The 23,590-nt window shown below is 42.2% G+C and overlaps 2 protein-coding genes across 3 annotated transcripts in view; one reads left to right on the top strand and one right to left on the bottom strand.

The window, feature by feature from the left end:
- The window catches only part of LOC135706937 (autophagy-related protein 2 homolog A-like), a 111,938-nt gene extending 110,702 nt beyond the window's left edge, over window positions 1-1,236 (top strand). For both annotated transcript variants that reach the window (XM_065228621.1, XM_065228620.1), the window contains one exon: window positions 117-1,236. In XM_065228621.1, coding sequence (XP_065084693.1) covers window positions 117-347 — 231 coding nt within the window. In that variant the 3' untranslated portion in view covers window positions 348-1,236. The remainder of the gene's footprint in view (window positions 1-116) is intronic.
- On the bottom strand, window positions 1,014-14,952 carry LOC135706943 (uncharacterized). The gene is made up of 3 exons (XM_065228632.1): window positions 14,782-14,952; window positions 1,421-1,792; window positions 1,014-1,360 (listed from the first exon to the last, which is right to left on the bottom strand). Exons 1-3 carry the CDS (start codon window positions 14,879-14,881, stop codon window positions 1,251-1,253), a joined length of 582 nt encoding a protein of 193 aa, XP_065084704.1. The 5' UTR covers window positions 14,882-14,952; the 3' UTR covers window positions 1,014-1,250.
- Between the last annotated feature and the right edge of the window lie 8,638 nt (window positions 14,953-23,590).

Raw genomic sequence — 23,590 nt, 5'->3', positions numbered from 1 at the left:
GATAGCGCTAGTCTGAACAAGGATCTTCTGGGCTCTTCAACCGTAGATAATCAAATGATCTTCCTTGGAACATCCACACCTAATATCTTAATTTTCTTTCCATTTCCGATTTCCAGGGCATCAGCGAAACGGCACACAATTTGGTCGAGCTGACGGCACTCGAGCATGACCAGAAGGGCTACACCGGTGCCGTTGGAGCGGTAATGCGTCAAATTCCGCCTATGGTTATGCAACCGATTGTGCTGGCCACCCAAGCCACCAGCAACGTGCTCGGCGGTGTGAAGAACCAACTTGTGCCAGATGCCCGTGCCGAAGCCCGTGAAAAATACAAGGATGATGTAGAATAGAGAAGAACGGTGGCCATTTGTATCGTATGACTTCATCTTCTTCTTCTTCTTGATCCATCAGTTGATGCTTTATTTTACGCAACTTTGACACTAATGTTAGTCTTTTGTGATCTAATCAAAACCCACTGTTTAGAAATAGGTTCAATGTTTATGACTATTCATATTTTAAGGTGAATTGATTCTACACGATTAGGAGCAACTTATCCGATTTTTAGCAAAACGAAGAAAATCATGTGATAAACAGTAATGTAAACAATATGCTAGAGCAGCTATATACTGTGACCGTGTGCCGTTAGGTACGCAATAAACGAACCGCATTGAATTCAATAGCAACCCTTTTTCGGAAGCAGTTTTACGACAGATTGAGGAAGGTTTTTCATCGAACGTTAAAAAAAAAAGTCGCACGAATTAGTAATTCGGTATGATATGATAGATGGTTAATCTCTCTAAAAGCTAATAGTTGAATAAGAATCGTTCATTCTGCTACTAAAGAGTTCCATCTTTCGTCTCTAGTTTTATTGTATTGAACAAAAATTAAGAATATCCATATTTCTATGAAACTAAGATTAAAATATATCCTCTCAACAATGCTAATCGGACCGTATCGAAAATGATAGAAAGTGGGCAGTTTTCGTGTGTGACGGTATGATAGGAAAATTTGGAATGTTTCTTCTGTCAGTCATTTATTGAAGAACATTTTTAAGATGAGCGAAACCACGTGCTAGGCATAATTTAACACTAGAGAGCAATGATTGTGAGTGAACGCGGACGAAATGATTCGTATCATATAAAACTAAATTCAACATCAGTTGAGAAACGGTCGAAGCAACATAAATACACCACCAGAGTGTGATTAGTACTTCGGATTCCTGTTGTCCTTTTCATTTAACATTGTGAAATCCTTCAATATGGTGAGTTGCAGCAACAATTCACTATCAGCTGATGCTCGTAGCATGAATTTGCGTAAAGGAAACTGCAATCCTCCTGGTAGCCGCAGCCCCCGTAGCCGATACCTGTAAGTCATTTGTGTGTGTGTCAGTTCATGCTCTTATGTATTTATAGAACCTACATACCGTTGGAAAGTCCCCCTCCAAATCCTTGACCGTAACCGCTGTTCGTGGTTCCGCAACAGCATCCATCGTGGTAAACCTTGTAGTCACAGTAGCTGTACACGGAAGCATCGCACAGTGGACATCCGGGAAGGGCTCGCCTTTGCGGAACCAGTATAATCTGCTGGGCAGGAAGGGGCGATCGTAGCGTATCTAGAACGCGCGTTACTAACTTCAAGGTAGGAGCTTCGTCATTCTGCGCCGGAGACTCGTCCTGCGGCATATCGTTGACCGTGCTTGTTTCATGATTTGCAGCTGCTGCTACCGTCGGATCGGCAGCTACCAAGGGTTGAGGTAGTATGATTTGATGGAATGTGGGTGATTGGAGAATTTCGACTGCAGAGTGGCAAAAATAGTTATTATTTAATTTTATTTTGTTTGAACTGTAGTATTCGATTATCTGAAAGTAACAGAAAAGGCTTCGTAGGCCTTGATCCACAGATCAAGCATTAACCATTTAATTTAAGCAATATTTATTGCAGAATCTTCTTCGTTCAGCATTAACCATAAAAGGCGAGTTTCTGGAAAAGCTTCAGTAATTTAGATATTGTAATTGTTTATTTGTTTATTTGTTTGTTTATTTGTTTATTTAATAATTCAACTGGCAATTAATGTCTTAATGAATAAAACTTAATCTAAATAGTTATGGTCAACGAAACGAAAACAGTCAAGTAACCGGTGACGAAACACATTTGCTGATACGTTAAAGTCAAATTCGCAATAAAAGTAGTTAAATTGTCGGCTGATTGCACGAATTGGCTCATTCTGCGTATAATTTCTGCCTCGTGGCTCCAAAAACAGAAATTCGCGTTGACGAAGAGGTCTCTCAGGAGCATACATATTTAGCTGGGCCAGCAACGTTGGACAGTCGATGTCACCCGTGAGAAGCTCTCCAGCAAACATAGCTTGAGCGACCGTCCGTCGCACCACTAGCGGTTCGATGCCCAGAAGACGGCAACGCTCCTCGTACGGTGGCAGGTTCGATGAGTCACGTCAGTTCAAGAAACGAAGAGCATATCTCACAAACTTTCGTTGAACAAATTCGATTCTAGCGATCCAAGTGGCTTGGAAAGGGCACCATACAACTGCACTTGATTCTAATATAGACCGCACAAGTGAGCAGTAAAGTGATCTGAGGCATAACGGGTCCCGGAACTCATCGGCAATTTTGAAAATAAAACCCAGTTGGCGATTGGCTCGGGAAATGATGTCGTTAAAATGGATTTAGAAGATGAGCCCGCAGTCCAGAGTAACACCGAGATCCTTTATTTGTTCTACACGGGCAATGCAACGTCCAAAGAGCACATAGTCAAACATAATTGGTTCGTTTTTACGGTGATAGGAGATGACGTTGCATTTTTCGATGCTCAGGCCCATCAAATTTCTCGTGCATTAATCAGCGAAAATACATCGCATATGCTGGAGATCCCAACAGTCCGAGAGGCTTTTGATAATTTTGTAGATTTTGGCGTCATCTGCGTAGAAAAGACGACATCCAGATGGTAAAAACAGAGCGATGTCGTTTAAAAAGATCGAAAACAGCAGAGGTCCCAGGTTGCTGCCTTGCGGGACTCCCGAGTTGTTTGAGAAAACATTTGATTCCGTCGCGCCAATCTTGACTCGTACAGAGCGATTCACTAAGTACGATCTGAACCATTTTACAGCCGTAGACGAAACACTTAGTATCTCCAACTTAACAAGCAGGATTTCATGATCCACCCTGTCAAAAGCGGCTTTTAAGTCCATGTATGCAGCATCAACTTGCCATCCAGCATCCAAGCTTCGCAGACAGTCAGAGGTAAACTGCACCAGGTTCGTGGAAACCGATCGCTTGGGGTAAAAACCCTGTTGGTCCGTATCGATATAATTTTTACAGCACATAAACAGAGCATCATTTACAATAATCTCGAAAAGTTTAGAGCAGGTGCACATGGAGGAAATCCCACGATAATTAGTGACCTTCCGTTTGTCTCCTTTTTTGTGAATTGGAAACAGATAGGAAAGCTTCCAGCGGGAGGGGAATTCACATTGCTGTGCCGAGAAATTAAAAAGTCGCGCAAGTGGAAGGCAGAGGTGACTGCACATTGTTTTAAAACTGACGAGGGAATTCCGTCAGGACCAGCGGCGAATGAGATCTTCATTTTGCGTGTTGCGGCTATCACCATGTCTTCAGTGATGTGAGGTATGTCAAAACTAAAAACATCACGTGGCATCCCGGAGGTTGCGACCAACACCTGTGTCGGTGAAGCGGAAAAATCGTGGAAGACTTGTTTGAATTGACGAGCAAACAAGCTGCATTTTTCACTTTCGCTGCAGGCCGTATGATCTCCGAGGAACATGGAACAAGGCAGCCCGGATTCTTTCCGTTTTGAATTTACAAACGACCAAAAACCTTTCGGGTTCGACCGAAGGTTCGCTTCCGTGCGTCTCACGTGCCGATTATAGAGGAAGTGGTTGTAGTTTCGATAGCGACGACTTGCGAAATTAAACTGTTGCTTGTAGAACGGTGAGCGAGAGCTGCAGTACCTTCGGAGTGCGGCGGAGCGCTGACGTTTTAGTTTACGTAGGCGTGGGTTCGACCATGGAGGCTTCTGCGGGGGACGTCTTGCTGGGACAGTGCGGAAAATAACTTCTTCCAGCGCAGAGCTGAAACAATGCACAGCATCATTGACACTAGCGGCCGTTTCGATACAGTGCCAATCTATTTCCGCAAGCGCATTGTTCAATGCAGTGTAATCGGCCCGGCGAAAGTCCAGAAAGCAGCACTCGGAAAACGGTATATATTCAATTGGAGTGGATAAACTTAGTGACACGACGAGAGCGGGATGGTCGGCATCTAGATCGATCAGTGGCTCGACCGGTAGAGAAACAGAAGTGTCTGGTAATGCTGAATCATTTGCCAGAACAAGATCTAACAAACGTCCATTACGGTTGGGAAAAATGTTCGCCTGAGTGAACCCATGAATGTTAAATCCGTCCAAAAGTTCACAGCAAGCAACCGGCATATGCGATAGCAGAGGATCAATGAATGGTGTGCCACTGTCAGAGAAACGCCACTGTAAACCAGCTTGGTTGTAGTCGCCAAATAGGAGAGCGGGAGAATTGGGGCACAATTAAGACGAAATCGAGCCCAACGAATTAACGTGCTCATGGATGATCGTGCAGTCGTTTTTTCGGTCAGGGGTAGGTAGACTGCGCCTACACTGAGCTTGGTTCTTGGCAGATCCACAACAATCCAGATTTGCTCTAGCAGACTTGAAATGGGCGAGGTACTTACATAGCTGGTCAGTTTCGTTGTGACGGCGATCAGAACCCCACCACCACGCAATTTTTGACTATTTAGGGGAGAGCGGTCGGTTCTGAAGACGGAATAATGCGATCCAAACAGCTGCGGTGAGTAAATCCAATCATCCAGCCACGTTTCTGTCAGAACAATCAAATCGTACTCAGCCTCCGAGACAGCCAGGAAAAACGGGTCGATTTTAGTCCGCAGCCCACGCACATTTTGGTAGTAAATCCGGAGACCACTCAAGATGCCACTACGCGAACTGGAAGTTGAAGGGAAATCAGGTACCGAAAGTTCGAAATCGCAATTATACTCGCCTGGAGTTGCAGGCCGGAAGCCCCCGATACCACCATTGCATAGCCCGTGCCTTCCGCTAAATTGGCGTATCTACACTATAAAAAATCTTCACGTCCGATTTACGTGAAATATCACGTAGCTGATTTGTATTTAGAAAATCTGAAATGTTACGTGACGTTTGTAACTTTGACCTGCATTACACGTCATGTCCACTAAAAATGTTGGTGAAATTTACCGTATATTCACGTAAACAGATATAGTGTATTTGTGTTTGTGTGTTTGTGGACGACACAGACGTTTATGGTGGAAGTACTCCTCACAGATTCAAAATTCCTCAGCGCTTGCTGCAAATGTTGGACGGTAATTAGATTCGTTTACATTAATTTATTTATTATTATATGTAGCCTTTTTCATGTTTTATAATTTCAGACGGTGACATCAGCATTTTGAGTCTGCAAACAGTTGTTAATATTTTGTCAGAAAAAAAAACTCATACACGTTTCTACCTTATAATAATCAATTAGTCGATATTTTACAATTTTATGAATGATATAAGTATTAATTTAAACACGTTTTTGTGCAAATTTAGTCTTAATTTCGTTAATTCTGGAATCTATTTTGGGAATGCCTGCCTCTTCGTGTAAATTGGTTATTCTAGCGTCGAAAGGACGATCAAGAATCATCCTCAGCACTCTATTCTAAGCGACCTGAATTTCGTTCCTGTGAGTTTGTTCACATGTTTCCCACACCGGAGCTGCGTAGAGGATCGCAGGTGCTATGATTTGTTTGTAGACAGCCAGTTTGTTCACCCTTGAGAGGCGGGATCTGCGGCAAATCAGCGGATACAGACACCTAACCAAAACGGAACACTTGACTACAGTTTGCTCTACATGCGAACGGAAGAGGAGCTTTTCGTCGAACAACATCCCGAGATAGGTTACTTCGGCGGACCACTCAACCCTTGTGCCATACATGATTACAGTACAAGATGGAGCCGGTTTCAGTTTCGGCAATTGCCGATGGAGGAACATGATTGTTTGTGTTTTGGAGGAATTGATTTTAATTTTTCACGTGGTGGCATAATCAGCAAAGGCGTTAAGGCATCGTTGAAGTTTGTTCGTTATTTCGTGAGACATCCTTCCTTTGACGACTATTGCTGTATCATCTGCGAACAGGAAGAACACGCAACCGTCTCTAAGGGGAGGAATGTCGGCAGTGTAAATGCTGTAAAGCAAGGGGCTCAGCAGACTGCCTTGCGGGACTCCTGCTGGGATGGAAACCGTGTCTGAAAGACAACCATTCAACGATACCTTAAACGACCTTTGCTGGAGGTAGTTACGGGTGATTTTAACAAGATGTAAAGGAAAGATGAAGTTACAAAGCTTGTATACAAGCCCATCGTGCCATACATTGTCAAACGCTTTCTCAACGTCTAACAATGCCATGGCTGTGGACTTGGATACAGCTTTATTACTTCGGATGTTATTCATCACCCGTACTAGCTGGTGATTGGTGGAGTGCTCCTTTCTAAATCCAAACTGTTCCGAAAGGAGAATGTTATTTTCCTCGACAAACTTGAGCAAACGATTGAGAATGAGTTTCTCGAACAATTTGCTCAGCGCTGAAAGGAGGCTGATTGGTCTGTAGCTTGAAGGCAATGTTGGATCCTTTCCGGGCTTGCGGATTGGTATGATTTTTGCTCCCTTCAGATGCTTGGAAAGTAGTGCAGTTCCAAGCATCTGTTGAAGATAGCGGTTAGAAGAGACTGCACTTTCATGCTGAGTCTCTTCAAGATCAAGTTGAATATACCGTCAAACCCGGGAGCCTTCATGTTCTTGTGCTGTAATCATATCCACCGTAGCCATTTAGGTTTTGAACGCATTGCGCAACCTGATCATCGAGCGGACTATGCGACATGCTCGCCGATAGCATTTGCTTTCGCCTGTGGGGTGATTAAAAGCCGATCGTCATCATTTTCGACTCTGAGAGATGGAACGGATTTGAGATGAGTTTTCAGGACCTTGACTATCTTCCAGAATGGTCTGGAGCGGTCGTCCAGATTCTGGACAACACGCCCGAAACTTTCATTTCGGAGTGAGTTCATTCTGGAAGCAATCTGCCTGTTCAGAACGGTCATTTCACGTTGTTTGCCCAGATCTCCAGTCCTCTGAAACTGGCGTCTACGAACATTTCTCAACCGAATCAGTAATTGGGTGTGGGAATCAATAGCAACAAACTTACCTTGGCGAGTGGTGTATTTTCTTCGATGTTGCTGTCCACTATTCGTCCCTACTGCACCCAGTTGACATGGTGGTAGTCTTTACGCAGGCAGCTTCTAGCAGGAACCACGTTGACACCGACCTCAGTCACCACCGGTTGGTGGTCGGAGCTGAGATCGTTGTGCACCTCCGGCTAGGATAGTCCGATGTTTGACAGGAAAAAGTCCAGGGTGGAGGGATTTCGCGCCGGAGAGATAAACGTTGGTTCGTCCGGAAACTGCACAGTATACAGTCCATGTTGTACGTGGTCGAACAATAGACATCCGTTCCGATTCCGCTGGTAGTTCCACCAAGCTGGGCAGTAAACAGCAACAAACCGGACGTTTCCAGTTGGTGATTCCACCTCCACACTAACGGCCTCGATGATAGAAGTGCGGATGTGGGGCAGAGTGCAGAACTTGATTCCCTTTTTGACGATGACCGCTACACCCCCCCCCCTAGAGCTGGTGCGATCAAGCTGGATAATGTTGTGGTCAGGCAACCAGAAGTTGTCGCCCGACTTCAGATTGGTCTCGGTTAGAAGCCTTTTACAGTTTTTACAGAGCAAGCGGTCCAGGTAGCGATGGTTAGCGGTTTAGAGACACCATACTGGATGATGAACTTACCGAGCACTTCGATCTGTTCGGGATTATTGCGGCACTTACGTAGAGCACCGGTCATGTTGATGAAAATCTCCATCAGTTCATCCGCTGAGAACAGATCGGGATTATTTGTTTGAGCTGTTGGTTGTCTCCAGAATCCAGGGGGGGGGGATGGGGAACTTTGTCCTGCCGATCGTTTCTTGAGGTGGGGGGGGGGCTTATCCTTCCTTCGTCCCGGTTGATTGTTGGTGGACGCCTGTTTTCGGATGCGCTTAAAATCCTCGCGTTTAGGGCACTGCTTGTCAGATCCTTGGTGAGCACCACCACAGTTGGCGCATTTGGACGCAATTGCCGCAGCGTGGCTTAATGTTGCAGTTGCAGGTGCCGTGACCGAAGTTCAGACACCGTTGGCATTGATTCACATCGCGATGGCTGCCACGGTATGGCTCCCAGCGGAGGATGATGGAATTGATGGAGCGGATGGCTTTCAACGCGTTGTGCGTCATCGTTCCCTTCTCGAAGTGTACCAGGAAAAGACATTCCAGATACGCCTTCACATTTTCGTCTCTTCTTGAGACGTCTCTTCTTCTCAGCGAGAATGTCGTGTGTGAAGAATTCCAACTTGTAAGACCTCAGATGGGTGACGACCAAGTCATACCAACAATCAATACGAAACTAACGATTTTAAATTGGCTCACCACTTGACTAGCCTATTGGTCCCAAGCAAACGATTAACGTACCCTATTCTAGTCGAAATTCTAGTACTACGCAATGTTTGTTTTGATTTGCTATGAAAGTTTGACAGATAAAATGAGGGGTTATTGGTTTTCCCTATGTTTCGAGGGGTGAATCGATTAGCTTGGGACCGAAGAGAGTACCAGAGCTGAGCCAAAAAGTTGAGCACGTTATTTCGGGACCTTCTAGTCTTAGAGTTACCTCTATGGTCATACTCCGCTTTGGTACGAAGCACCACATTGCTGTACTTCAACGGAACACAGCTGAAGAATAGCTCATGTTCAAAAGAATGGAAAATACCCACTGATCTTCAACTGAGCTTTTTGAAATATCATTCAACCATCATCATTAGTATACCCATCAGGCCTGAACATTGAAACGTCATTTCAAATATAAGGACCGTACATAAATAATGATACAATTTGAAAGACGCTAATCACAAATTATGTCCCCACGGTAACGGTAAATGTACCATAGAGGTAACTCTAAGACCAGAAGGTCCCGAAGAAACGTGATCAACTTTTTGGCTCAGCTCTGGTACTCTCTTCGGTCCCAAGCTAATCGATGCACCCCTCGAAACATAGGAAAATCCACAAACCCCTCATTTTATCTGTCAAACTTTCATATAGAATCAAAATAAACATAGTGTAGTACTAGAATTTCGATTGTTATATTGATATTGATTGTTGAATGTACTGCCTCTAGCAATGAATGTAAGTTTATTAAACTAGATTAACCTAGATGTGTAGATGTATTTAATGGTGAATAAATATCAGAAGCTGAATAAATAAAACCAAAATGACCATTTTAGGCATTTTACTGGTCAAGAAGGCACAGAATATATTGTATTAAACACTAACAGGAAAGATGGCAGCAGTGCACGTAACCTCTAGCGTAACCTGTCATTCGCTTTCCTTCTCAAAGCGGTAAGCTCCAACTCGGATCAACGGCCCTTATTGAAGGATCTGACAAATGTTTGTTAAGGATGATTTGTATGAGAATTTCGTTTCAAACGAAATACAGAATATGAGTGCATAACAGGCAGACATCCGTGATCTGGATTTAATCCGATGATAATACCAGTTGGAGCTTAGGGATGTAAACACAATTTCATACAGCGAGGTCTGCCAATGTGATTTTTTTTATCTACAACATCCTTATGCACTAGGTAGAGTGACGTCACATTTGCTGTTGTAGTGAAATAAAGGAAGAAAAGAGATTTTTTAACCAAAGAGGTAACTCTAAGACCAGAAGGTACCGAAGAAACGTGCTCAACTTTCTTCTACTTTCGTCAACTATCTTCGGTCCCAACGAAGATTACAAATCAAGAAGACTGGCAACCCTGCCAAAAATCAGAAGACAGTAACGGCAACGCCTCTTCTGAGCAAAAGTGGAACCCGTGTATGATGGTATGTGTTAGTGCACGAGTTGTGACGCTCGGCAACTTGACACAGTACTCGCTGACCATTTGACAACATCTAAAATAGAAATATCGACAGTGAGCATGCATAAGGGCCTATACGCGATGATCGATTCTCTTCGTCGATTTTCTCTTTTGTTAATAACTCGCTAGATTTAACGTTTCTCGGTGCGTTTGCTGTTGCTTTTGATAGCCAATACAACCTGTTAATACTCTGCATTGAACAAATTCTAGAAAATTGTTTCGCCTAGCTGTAGCAATGCAAAGAGAAAATCGATGAAGAGAATCGATCATCGCGTATTCGCCCTTATGAATGCTCACTGTCGATATATTCTTTATCAATACGTACCGTTTGGGATTGTAGCCCTTCAACCTTTCATTTTCATTTTCTCCAACATTAGATCCTACTACGCCTTCCGCTGGATCGTGATGTAGGTACCGGATCTTTCTTCTTTTTGAGTCAGCTTCCAATTCCTTATAATTGATTGCTTACAACAGGCAAAACAAACAAAATTTCGATTCCTCGTTCACAAGCAAAAGTTACTTTCACTAGGTATCGATCCGAGTTTCAATCCTCTACTTGATCCACCATGACAAGTTTTTCGGTTTGGAGTTGGAAAACCACTGACTTGCTGGGATTAGGATATAAATTGCCGTGAAATTTTGTAGAGCAAAACAAAAACAACAACGAAGCCTTGTTATGATTATTCGTTTCTGTGACATTAGGTCACACACACAGTCACTGTGTATGAGCAATCTCACAGCAAATCAAAACAGCGAAGGGCCTTTCAACTTCTATTCAATTTTCATACTGCCGTACTCTAACGGAACTATCCACCTACCCTCTTCTAAAGATCATTCTCTAGCTAATAAATTATCACACTAAAGCTTCATGTTAGCATTTCCAACCAACTCTGAAAATTGCTAACTTCGCGTATGAAGTAACATAAAAACAATGTGAAAGTAAATAAATTGTTTACCCTTTGTGGAACTTTAAGGCTCAAGACACCGTCAGTCAGTTTGTATTATTTTGCGGCCCTTATTACGAGTGTCACTTTACGGTGAAAACGAAGTGAAAAGACCACTTGTCACTGACGGTGAAGTGTTTGCCGTGTAAATCAAATGGGAATCACTTCACCGTGAGTGATAAGATGTCACTTCACCGTGAAGTGACATCGGTAATAAGGGCTTTCCTTTTGAAATATTTTTCAATCATCATCATTACTATACACATACATTCACATACTAATCTTCCGAAAATTTAAAGGAAGTAGGGGAAATGCAGGTAATGTCGGCCTAAGTGTCCCTAATTTGGGCCTATACATAAATTCAGCAATCAACTAAATTTTCAAAAGCAACCAAAATATCCATTAGTAACGTCCCAATAACGCGTTCATCTAGAAAAATTGATAAATAGCGATGGGCCCAAATTAGGGACATGTACATTTACCTTATTTCCTGATTTTAATAAAAAAAATTAATCAATTCACACGCATTCTTGTTTAACCAAATTTTGATCGTAACACCCTTTAATATTTAAAAATGGTCCAAAATGTAGAAAATTCCGAGGGGGGCGACACATCTAAATCTTAATTCTAGATGCTCAAAAAATCTCACACTAGCGAATAAATCTTTGAAAAATCTTCTTTCATTTCTCGCAGCTACTTGCATCGCGCATCATCTTTTTGCAGGAAATCTTCAAAATCATGATAAATCTTCTTTCTATCTACTCAGCGTACGCGCAACTAGCCACAGCAAAACACAATATTTCCTGCATCGTAGGTAGAGTCGTCCCCCTCGGAAAATTCATAATTTTTATATTTTTAATTTGTATTAACTTGAGAACGGCTGGACTTGGGAAAAAAGTTATCTGTCCAAATACATAAATTAATATTTTACTAAGAAATATGCAATTTCGTTGTATTTTAAAAATCAATAGGGTATAGCGCTACTTCTTCGTAATCGCCCATTTCCGTTCTATCGATCAGCAAAGATCAATAATATCAACGATTTCATCGTGCACAAATCTATAATACGATTGTTCCGATGCGTTAGTTCATTAGCTACAACCGAGAGGGACGACTCTATCTAAGATGCAGGATTTTTTTTGCTTTGCTGTTGTGAGATGCACTCGCGCTTAATAGATAGAAACACGATTGATTATGATATTGAAGATTTCCTGCAAAAAGGTGGAGAGCGATGCGAGTAGATGGGTTTAGATGCAAGAGATGAATTTTTTTTTTTTCGTAGATTGATTCGCTAGTGTGAGATTTTTCGATCATTTAAAATCGAGATTTAGATGTGTTGCACCCCTCGGCTACAACCGAAGACACCAAATCAAGAAGACTGGCAACTCTTGCATTTTCTCATACGAACGCTATGAGATAGGTACAATCGCGTCAGCTGCCGATCAAAGATAAATGCTTCGAAGGAATTTGATAGCAAAGATTACATCCTCAGAAGAAACGTTTGTGTATTTGCTAATTTTTCTATGCGTTGCTTCCACCTTCGCTCAACCGCAGCGCTATTGATGAATTTACGCGAAACTACACCAGTGCATGCGACGCCTAGGTTTGAAATTCAAAACCACAAAAGTGATGATGTACTAAAAAATAGCCCATACGATTTGACAGGAAGCAAAACGTCATTATCATTTTCACATCATTTCTATCTGCTGGTCGACCGTAACGTAAATTCATCAATTGTATCTGTCGCTTGGATTCTGGCAAAGTTGCCAGTCTTCTTGATTTGATGAATTCACTACAACATAAATCCTATTTGAGTGCATTGTATGAATATTTACGCTCATTTTTCTCAAACCAAAAGAAGCGCTCCTAGCGAATCCCCTTTTTCTACGTTTATCCGTAGGACGAAAAAAATCTAATGGCGTAGGACGAATTTAGAATCAAGAAGCAGTATTAGATTTTAAACAATATCTCAACAATGTGTAACTCTTTATCAAATCCAACAGTACGTATTGAAAGGTGAATACATTTAAAAGTCATCTTGAACAGAAATATTCAATTTTTTTATCAAACCCGTTCAAAAAAGAGAGGTAAAGCGCGGGTTGTGCTTAGTAGGACGGAAATTAGATCAAAAACCCTAAAAACTAAAATAATGTATAGATTTTTTTTTGAAGCAAGTTACCGGCTTACACTCTTCTTCAAATCTGAGGGCATTACTTAAGCTTTTAGGGTGTTTTGAGAAAATCGACGTTTTATGTTTTGTACTATGAGGTTTTTCTGTCAGTGTTTTTTCTCAAAGAACATTTAATTACCTACATTTTTTTCTCAGATGTCATTTTGTTCAGATCAGTCATTTGCATGTGTCAGGTGTCAGGGATGAATGACTGCACAAGCAGTTAAACTCCCTTAGAAAAAAATTCTATTTTATATTATTTTGAAAAAAATATAATCAATTGTTTGAATACGCGTTTTTCAAAAGTTGCTTAAGAAAAAAACATATTTAGATAAAAAATGCAACCATTATACCAACCGGTGGAAACTAACGATTCTAAATTGACTCCCTACTTGACTAGCCTATTGGTCCCAAATACATCTATAAGCGTGCCCCATTCTAGTCGAAATGTTAGTACTACACAATGTTTGTTTTGATTCGCTATGAAAGTTTGACAGATAAAATGACGAGTTCGTGGATTTTTCGAGGGGTGCATCGATTAGCTTGGGATCGAAGATAGTACCAGAGTTGAGCCAAAAAATTGACCACATTTCTTCGGAACTATCTGGTCGTAGAGTTACCTCTATGATTATACTGAGAATGGGTTTTCCTGATTTATTTTGCGATTTTCCTCCACCGTGAAAATTTTCGTCGAAAACATTAGTCAGATTATATATTGTATGGATTGTTGAGATAATTTCACTATACAACGTTCTTTCTACAATACTTGGTTCATGAGTTACGAATATTCAAAGTACGTGATGTTCGGGAAAATCCGAAAACTTTGCCCGAAAAAATATCAACGCGAATTTTTTGATTTTTATTTTCGTTCATACAATCATAAACTCTACTTGTGGGAAACATTTCATAAAATTCTGAGACCTTTTGGCCCATTTTGTTCGATAGTAACGCCCCTATTTTAATGACATCACATTTCTTTTGATTGATTACAATACAGTTCAGTTCAGTGAACTGTAGCGTCAAACTTCATCAGCCATATATAGCACAGAAAGGCATTAACATAGCCGCGATAACCAAATTTGATCACCTCCATGGTCAAAATGCAGCCTGGGCAGTTCGTTAGCGGTCGCATGTGGGTGTCAGTTATAATGTTTGATAGTTTTCCGATTCGTTTGGATCGTTTAGTTCAGTGACCACCAAAATATGGAGAAAGGCAGAAACTATATGGGCTCAATCCGAATGACGTCTGCAGTCGAATAACATACATAAACGTACGTCACATTGAGGTCACTATTCCTTGGCTAATCTCAGACCAGTGATAAGGCCTATACCAACAGCAGCGTTTGACAGTAGGCAGCATGTCCCGGGCTTAAATCGTTTATCGTTTTTTATTTGGGCCCGCTGTCACGGTATAACATGTTGCCTACGCGCCTGCCACTGGGCTGACTAATCTTGAGCATTCGATGGCCTGATTGCGCGAAAGAACATTTGAACATGTGACCGCTTTTAAATTACGTAGGTTCGTTGCAGTGCAGTTGGTTGTCTCTGGATCAATGGTGCCAATGGATTACTTGTAGGAGCTTACGTACCGATATTATCAATCGTTGGTATGGTGGCGTCTATCAGGTGCGCAGTGATAAGTAGGAGAAATACGTAACACAGTTGTTGTTTTATCATTTTCGGAGTCATCGGGCACCTTGTGCGATACGTGTATCACAAATTTAGGGTTGGTTTGGATCTTTCCAGATAGCTGGACTTTGTGATGACGATGTTTTCTAGGAAGTAGTGCTGAAAGCAAAGGAAAAAATGTATTTTAATGAAAATTTAAATCACATATAGGGTAAATTATGGCTTCGGCACCCATTGACTGTTTTCGGCAACCAAAATTGAAATGTTTATTTCACTGTATTTTCCCATCAAAACTCTTCGCTGAATGTATTAAGCCGATTCCTTACCTTTTCAGCTTCAATCTGATTACATTTTTACGACTGTGAATTCCTGTTATACCATATTTTTCTTTAAATGAAATATACATACTACAAAACACGGCTGATTTCGAGTTGCCGATAATAGAACAGCTGGTTAACACGCATTTCAAATGGAAAGGGTGCCGAAGAAAAAGAGACTGCCGACAATAGTCACTCTCACTTGAGAAGTTTGGAGCGTTGTAAAAACATGTTCAACCCGTTTTGATCAATTCTGTCGATTGGAATTGGTAGAACAGCAAGCAGCAGATAAATGTCAACAAACAAACCTGTCATGTATGTGTGTGACGCTGAGAAATCGCTAATAGAAGTTCGGACGCTGCTTATAGCAAATTCGTTTATTATCGGGGTTGGAACCAGTTCCAACCCAGTGCGAAACCGAACTTTTTGTCAGTGCGAACCTCAACCTGAGCTAGGTTTTAAAAACAAACGATCAAACTGACGTTTGTCAGAAAACAAGCAGACCCAATCTTGATACCCGATCCAGGTTGGAACTGAATAATAAACGAATTCGCTATTAGATTGACGAGAATACGTAAATTCCCCTATCTTCTCCTTATTGTTAAAGGACTGTTCAAGTTATTAAACGGACAATAAAAATTATGTGTACGATTATTATGTTGAATTCGATGTGATTTGAGGTATCGGACGATGCATTTTGGCGCATGTCAGAATCTGAGTGGTGCGAAGACGGACCTCAAAATCGAGCCACTTTCGAGCTGTCAAATCGAACCACTTTTTTATCATTGTGGTTCGTTGAAATAGATAGAAGTATTGTTATCGTCCAAAATAAAAAATAAATATTTTTCAGTAATGTTTTTGATCTTTTTAAAAACGTGATTCGAAACGACTCAAACAATTAAAAATAACAGTATTATTGCGTATTTTGGACCAAAGTAGACTCCTGCGCTGAAAAAAACCCCTCCGATTTTTTTCGCTCAGGAACGACTGTGACTTCGGAGAACGTTCTAAGGAGATTTGTGATGATAGTACAAAAGTTCCAGGAAATTTCAACAGATTTTTCCCGCGACAGAAGAGGTTTCAGTGGATATTTTAGTTGCTGCCAGCGAGGTTCTACGGGGGTTCTACAGAGTTTTCATGTTCGAGTTTCACACGATTTGGAGGGAAGTCAAATCGTTGCCATTGGAGGTCCCAGGGAATTTCGACAGCACTTCCATAGATATCGTCGGCCACATTAAATTTGCATCTGATTTGCAACAATTTATACAAATAAAAATTACTGTGTTTGATTGCAAGTAAGGTAGAGGATGTGTCAGGGTTTTATTCTGTTATTATTCTGTTATTATTTTATTAACTGAGCCACTCATTTCGTACTGATGAATCCTTGGGAAACCTGAATAGGCTTCGCTTTTCGTCGTGTCCATCTTTATAATTGCAAAAGTAAGCAAAACACTTCATTCTGAATTTTATTCTACTCCGTAAAAACTCCAGCTATGAACAATGTCAACAAACAATCACAAAGTCACGAATCGGCTCTGCACAAAAAGCCGTTTGACACTTCTCTCTACCAACCGACGGTGATGAAACGTTTATTTCAACACTACCAACATGAAGAAAATTTCACTTCGCACCACTCAGGTCAGAATCTGTCCACTCTGAAAGAGGCCATTGTGATCATTGGGTCTGAATATATCCACCATTGATCTTATGCTATCTAGGCGATACGATCGATTCCCGGTTAACGTTTTGTGAACACATAAGCATAATAACTGCCAAAGAATACACTGTTCTTGGTTTCATTAATCGTCATGCTTCTGGTTTCACCGATGTGTATTGCCTCAAGACACTATTCTGCTTGCTGGTTGGCAGTATCTTAGAATATGCTCCCCCAGTGTGGTCTCCATTTTACACCACGCATACTCTTACGATTAAAGGGATTCAGAAAAGTTTCTGAGGTTTGCTTTACATCAGCTTCCAATAATTCTTTCTGCCTATCCAGACCGATGCATGCTGATTGATTTGGAATCTCTCTCAGCAAGGCGTGTCAAATTGCAACGACTGTTCATATTCGATCTAATTACCAGCAATGTGGACTGTCCCGAACATGGAACATTCCTCTTCGCAGATTTCGTAACTCCCCGTTACTGTCGATTCCATTCCACAGAACTAACTTTGGATGCAATAACTGTTTTAATTCCTGTTTGCCTTCCTTTAATGATGTTTGCAAGGAATTAGGTTTTACTATGTCCAAATATGTGTTCAGTAATATAATAAGAGGATTAGATTAAACAATTTTTCGTTTTAAGTAGTCAGTCTGTACGACGTAGTCGAAGACGGTGTGCAATAAATAAATGTAAACAATCGAATCATAGTAAAATTCTAATGTGATTTGAGGTGTCGCATGATGAGTTTTTGATATATCAATCTTTTGCGTATTCCCCAGTGGAATCTGGAATTTACTTTTTTGTTGATATCTTCGGAACCATCAATCCGATCAGGAAAAAAAATCAATAGCAATCTATGGGGATCCGAAACACATCTTCTGGAACTTGTTCCACTCAAATTGGTCCAGCCATCTCTACGAAAATTGAGTGAGTTACACTCATACGAACTTGCACACATACATGCATTCATACATATATACACACACATAAATAAACAATTTCCGTTCCCGTTGAGATTAGTCTATTGGTATATGCCGTTCGACTCTCCGGGTCTTGGAGCGAAATGGTGTTTTTCAAATGATGTCATAGCCTTTCGGTACACCTTGGTGTACTTACTTACTTAAGGGTCCTCTGCACCACCAGCGGTGCAAAGGGCCAACGTGAAAGACTTCCATCCTGGGCGGCTGCTCGCTTTTGCCTTGACCTGGGCCCAGGTCAGATTTCTATCGACTTGCTTAATTTCCTTATTGAGGCTCCGCTGCCATGAGCCCCTGGGTCTGCCTCTGCTGTGATGTCCTGCCGGATTCCAATCCAGCGCTTGCTTGCAGATTTCGTTTCCACCCCATCACCCCAGTGTGTGGCCGACCCACCTCCACTTTCGCTCTCGAATTTCTATTGCTATCGGCTTCTGATGACATCGACGATGGAGCTCGGCATTCGAGATCCAGTTGTGAGGCCACCAGGCACGAATTATATACCGCAGGCATCGGTTGATGAAGACCTGCAGCTTTTGAGTGTTCTCCGCTGATACACACCACGTCTCGCTGGCGTATAACAACACAGATTTCACGTTCGAGTTGAAAATTCGGATTTTGGTGCGTTGACTTATCTGGTTGGATCTCCATACGTTTCGTAAACTCGCAAAGGCAGCCCTAGCCTTCTTGATTCGTGCACCTATGTCGCTCTTGGTCCCGCCGTCCGACGCTATTTGGCTGCCAAGATATTGGAAACTTTCGACCTTCTCCTCTGCTTGCCCCGCTACCGTAAAGTTGGAAGGGTTGCCCGTGTTGATATCCAACGATTTGGTCTTGTTGACGTTGATGGTGAGACCCGCCGCAGAGGAGCGTTCGGCTAGGTCATTGAGCTTACTCTGCAAATCAGAGCGCCGTTGTGCTAGTAGAACAACATCATCAGCCAAATCGAAGTCGTTGAGATGCTCCATGGTGATAGGCTGCCAAAGCAGCCCACGGTTCGGTACACGGTCAATTGCACCTACCATGATCTCGTCGATTACGATGAGAAACAGTAGCGGTGATAGTATACATCCTTGTCTCACACCAGCGACTACCCGGATAGGGTCGGACAAGGCTCCGTTATGCAGAACTCTGCACGTGAAAGCCTCATACTGCTCTTCGATGAGGTTGACGATTTTATCCGGGACTCCCTTGCGTCTCAGGGCGCCCCACAGATTCTCGTGATTGAGACGGTCGAAAGCTTTTTCGTAGTCAATGAATACCAAATAAAGGGACTCTTGGAATTCATTGACCTGCTCCAGGATGATGCGGAGCGTGGCAATATGGTCCACACAAGATCTTCCGGCACGGAATCCTGCCTGCTGCCGTCGGAGAGTCGCGTCGATCTTCTCCTGTATCCGATTCAGAATAACTTTGCACAGAACTTTGAGAACAATACACAGTAACATGATGCCTCGCCAATTGTCGCACACAGTCAGATCACCCTTCTTTGGGACCTTCACTAAGATGCCCTGCATCCAGTCGGCCGGAAAAGTCGCGGTGTCCCAGATATTACAGAATAGTTGATGCAACATTTGTGCGGATAGCATGGGGTCAGCTTTGAGCATCTCTGCTGATATGCGATCGACCCCTGGAGCCTTGTTGGATTTCATGCTTCGGATAGCTGCTTCAATCTCCTGCAGTGATGGAATCTCGGAATTGACGCGAGTGATGCGCCGCACCCTAGGCGAATCATGCCGAGATGTTGATGGCTGGTTGGCTGTCGAAACTTGAAGAAGTTGTTCGAAGTGCTCAGCTGGTCAGTGGGGTCGGTAAGCAATTGTCCTGTCGTGTCCTTCACTGGCATCCTCGGGTTCATCCTTGCTCCACTCAGGCGTCGTGAGATATCGTAGAGGAGGCGTATATCGCCAGTGTTTGCGGCTTTCTCCCCTTCGTCGGCCAGGGAGTTCACCCACGCTCGCTTGTCCCGTCTGCAAGAGCGATTGACTTCCTTCTCTAGAGCCGAGTACCGTTGACGGGCTTCGTTCTTGGCTCCTCTGGTTCTCGCCCGCTCTATCGCGGCTTTTGCTTCTCTACGCTCCTCAATCTTCCGCCAGGTTTCATCTGTGATCCACTCTTTCCTCTGGGTGCGCAGCTCACCCAAGTTGTTCTCGCTTGTTTCTATAAAAGCATTTTTGATGGCCGTCCATTGTTCTTCTACGCTGCCACCTTCTGGAACGTCCGCAGCTCGAGTCTCAAGTTCATGAACAAAAGACCTTTTTACCGCTGGATCTTCAAGTCGGCATGTGTTGAACCACCGCCCGAGTCTCTCCTCCCGTCGCTGAATTCGCGCCATGCGTAGGCGGATTTCACCGATTAGAAGGTGATGGTCAGACGCGATGTCGGCGCTGCGTTTATTCCGGACATCAAGAAGGCTCCGTCTCAATTTTTGGCTGATGCAGATGTGGTCGATCTGATTTTCGGTATGTCCATCACGGGAAACCCACGTGACTTTGTGCACTGGCCGATGGGGAAAGAGCGAGCCCCCGATCACCATGTCGTTATTGCCACAAAATTCTGCAAACAGCTCACCGTTCTCGCTCATTTCGCCGAGACCATGGCGTCCCATGACACTCTCATAGTCCGTGTTGTCGGAGCCGATCTTCGCATTGAAGTCGCCAGTGTAGATCTTGATGTCACCCTTTGGAACCTTATCCACGACGGCATTCAGTTGACTGTAAAAATTCTCCTTGTCCTGTAGCTCGGCAGCATCGGTTGGCGCATAACATTGGATTATGGTAAGGTTACGAACACGTGTTCTAAATCTGGCAACGATTATCCTCTCATTAACAGGCTCCCACTTGATGAGCGCAGCACTTGCCTGGAAGCTAAGTAGCAGACCAACTCCACGATGGCGGGGAGCGTTTTCACCTCGAATACCAGAGTATAGTAGTACCTGTCCCGACGGCAGTTTGTGTTCTCCAAAGTTTGGCCAACGAACTTCACTCAGTCCCAGGATTTCTAGCTTCATGCGTCGCGCCTCGTTGATGAGTTGTGCCAGTTTACCCTGCTGGGCTAACGTCAATACATTCCATGATCCAATTCGTGTCCGTTGTTTTGCGCTAAAAGTCGTTGCTGTTGAATCAGCTCGATGTCATTCTCTGTTGGTTTCTGTAACAATTGTAAAGGTTTCAGAGACAGTAGGTGGTTGGCCTAAGGTCTCCTATCCGCCGTGATGGGGCTGCCATCTTAGGTGTAGCTTCCGGGGAAGAGCATTTCTTATTCAGCCGCTCGATGCCAGTCAGACGCTGTTTGAGCCGCACCTCCATGGTGAACAGACGCTCGGGTTGGCGAAGCATTTCCTCTATCACCGTGCTATGGTTACCGCGCCAGTGTTCGCGTCGCACCTCCTCATTCTGCTATTGTCGGATTGACAACATTGCCCAGGCTACGCCAAGCAGTCTTTTGTGATCATATGACTCGTGGAGGCGTGAGGTAGGAACTTGTGAGGACCAGAGCTAGGTATATCGCTCCTTCCAGATTGTCACTCACCATTTTGTAGTCAAGTAGTGAGCCAATTTAAAATCGTGAGTTTCGTTTTGATTGTTGGTAAAACTACCGGAGTTCTGGAAAAATGCCCCGGCTATGTAGTTTGCGCAAGCGGAAGTGCAGTTCCACCTTGCAAAAATCGTCAGTGACGAAACCGTAAAACCAACCGGTGCACACTGGGCCAGAATTGCAATCTAGCGGAGTAAAATTAATAACTCCGAAACGAAGCATTTCCGTGACTTGGTGTCTTGGGTAAAGTTTCTTATCATAATAAGGATCATCTGTTGACATAAACAAATAGTTCAAAACTCTTTCGCAAAGATGGTGCCACAATCTGACACGAGATTTGATGTTTTCGGCAAAGTTGTTTATCTTGACAAAATAAACAACTCTTTTGAAGACGTAGAATTTCCACAACCTACTGGTTCCGAGTTATATGGAGTTAAAGAAAAAAAATGTCGAAAATATGATTTTTTCTTTCTGTTTCGGTTTTTTGCTAACAACCGTATAATGTTATATATATAACTTTTGTGAAGAAACATAATGGTTTAAGCTTCAAATTTTTAAGATATTGTTGAAAAACCGAAAAAACAACAATTTTTGAACTTTAATATCTCCCAAAGCGTAAGTAATTGCAACCTGACATTTTCAGCAAAAATTAAGCAGTACTCGATAAACAAAATATTAAAATTCGAGAGAGGTATATTTTGGTGTTTTTAAGATTTCATCATTTTAGTGGAGCATGTATTTTTTTTTATAACTTTTTTTTATGCATAGAAATTGCGTTTTAAAGACTTGACGACTCAGGCAAAATTGTTTATCTTGAAAAAATAAACAACTCTTCTGAAGAAGTCAAAACTCCGCAGCCCACTGTTTTCGAGTTATATGGAATTACAGAAAAAATGTGAAAATAAGTGTTTTAATTTTAAATACATTGTTTAAATGTACATGACAGTAGGCTGTGAAGTTTTGACTTCTTAAGAAGAGTTGTTTATTTTATCAAGATACACAACTTTGCCTAAGTCGTCAAGTCTTAAAAACGCAATTTCAATGCATTAAAAAAAGTTATAAAAAAATACATGCTCCACTAAAATGATGAGAAAGAAGTTAGATTGTAGCGCCATCTTTGCGGAAGAGTTTTGAACTATTTGTTTATGTCAACAGATGGTCCTTATTACGAAGAGAAACTTTACCCAAGACACTAAGTCGCGGAAATGCTTCATTTCGGAGTTATTAATTTTGATCAGTTAGATTGCAATTCTGGCCCAGTGTGCGGTGGAAACTAACGATTTAAAATTGGCTCACTACTTGACTAGCCTATTGGCACCAATCAATACGAAACTAACGGTTTTAAATTGGCTCACTACTTGACTAGCCTATTGGTCTCAAGCAAATCGATTAACGTATCCCATTCTAGTATAAATTCCAGTACTACACTATGGCTCTGAACCATCTGGCGATTTTTTTTTAACTTTTGGTTAAAATTTGACAGATGGAAAGTTATCGATGAACCCTATGCTATCCGAGCATGGTTATTTCTGACAGACAAGAAGTTAAATTTTGACAACCGTGGGTCGAAAACCGGTCGATCGACAGCACGGGGATTTTCGAACATAGAAAAACACTTTCGAAATGTCACTTTTAACCACGAGTTAAATTTAACTCGGTAAATGGTTCACAGCCTATGTTTGTTTTGATTAGCTATGAAAGTTTGACAGATAAAATGAGGGGTTAGTGGATTTTTCTATGTTTCGAGGGGTGAATCGATTATCTTGGGACCGAAGAAAGTACCAGAGCTGAGCCAAAAAGTTGAGCACGTTTCTTCGGGACCTGCGGGTCTTAAAGATACCTCTATGGTAAAACATCGTTTCAAAAGTGGATCAATCGATTGTATGTCGCATAACCAATTTGGTAGCACGAACGAGATGTAGAACGAGCAGTACGAGTAACCGGTTAGCACTTGGGTTTTTTTTTTATTACCATGGGGACGTAATTTTCCGGTCCCTTTCACATTGGCTCATTATTTATGAACGGCCCTCACATTTGAAATGACGTTTCACATTATTTATTATGGCAATGGAATAATCGTTTAATCGATTAGCGAACCGAAAAGTAAAATATTTGAAATCGGTTAAATCATGTCGATATAAGAATTAACTTCTCTCCAGAGGATCATCAACCACCGGTTTAAACATGCTCTGCACTCTCATTGGTGGAAAAATGAAATCACACCGAACAAAAACTAATCGATTAGTTGTTAATCGAGTAATTAAAAAATGGGACATC

The sequence above is a fragment of the Ochlerotatus camptorhynchus genome, unplaced genomic scaffold, assembly GCF_037179485.1.
Source record: "Ochlerotatus camptorhynchus isolate MF236.1 unplaced genomic scaffold, CSIRO-AGI_Acam_v1.1 ptg000298l, whole genome shotgun sequence".
Classification (NCBI taxonomy): Eukaryota; Metazoa; Arthropoda; class Insecta; order Diptera; family Culicidae; genus Ochlerotatus; species Ochlerotatus camptorhynchus.
The sequence above is the reverse complement of the archived record's forward strand: the minus strand, read 5'-3'. Positions and strand labels throughout refer to the sequence as shown.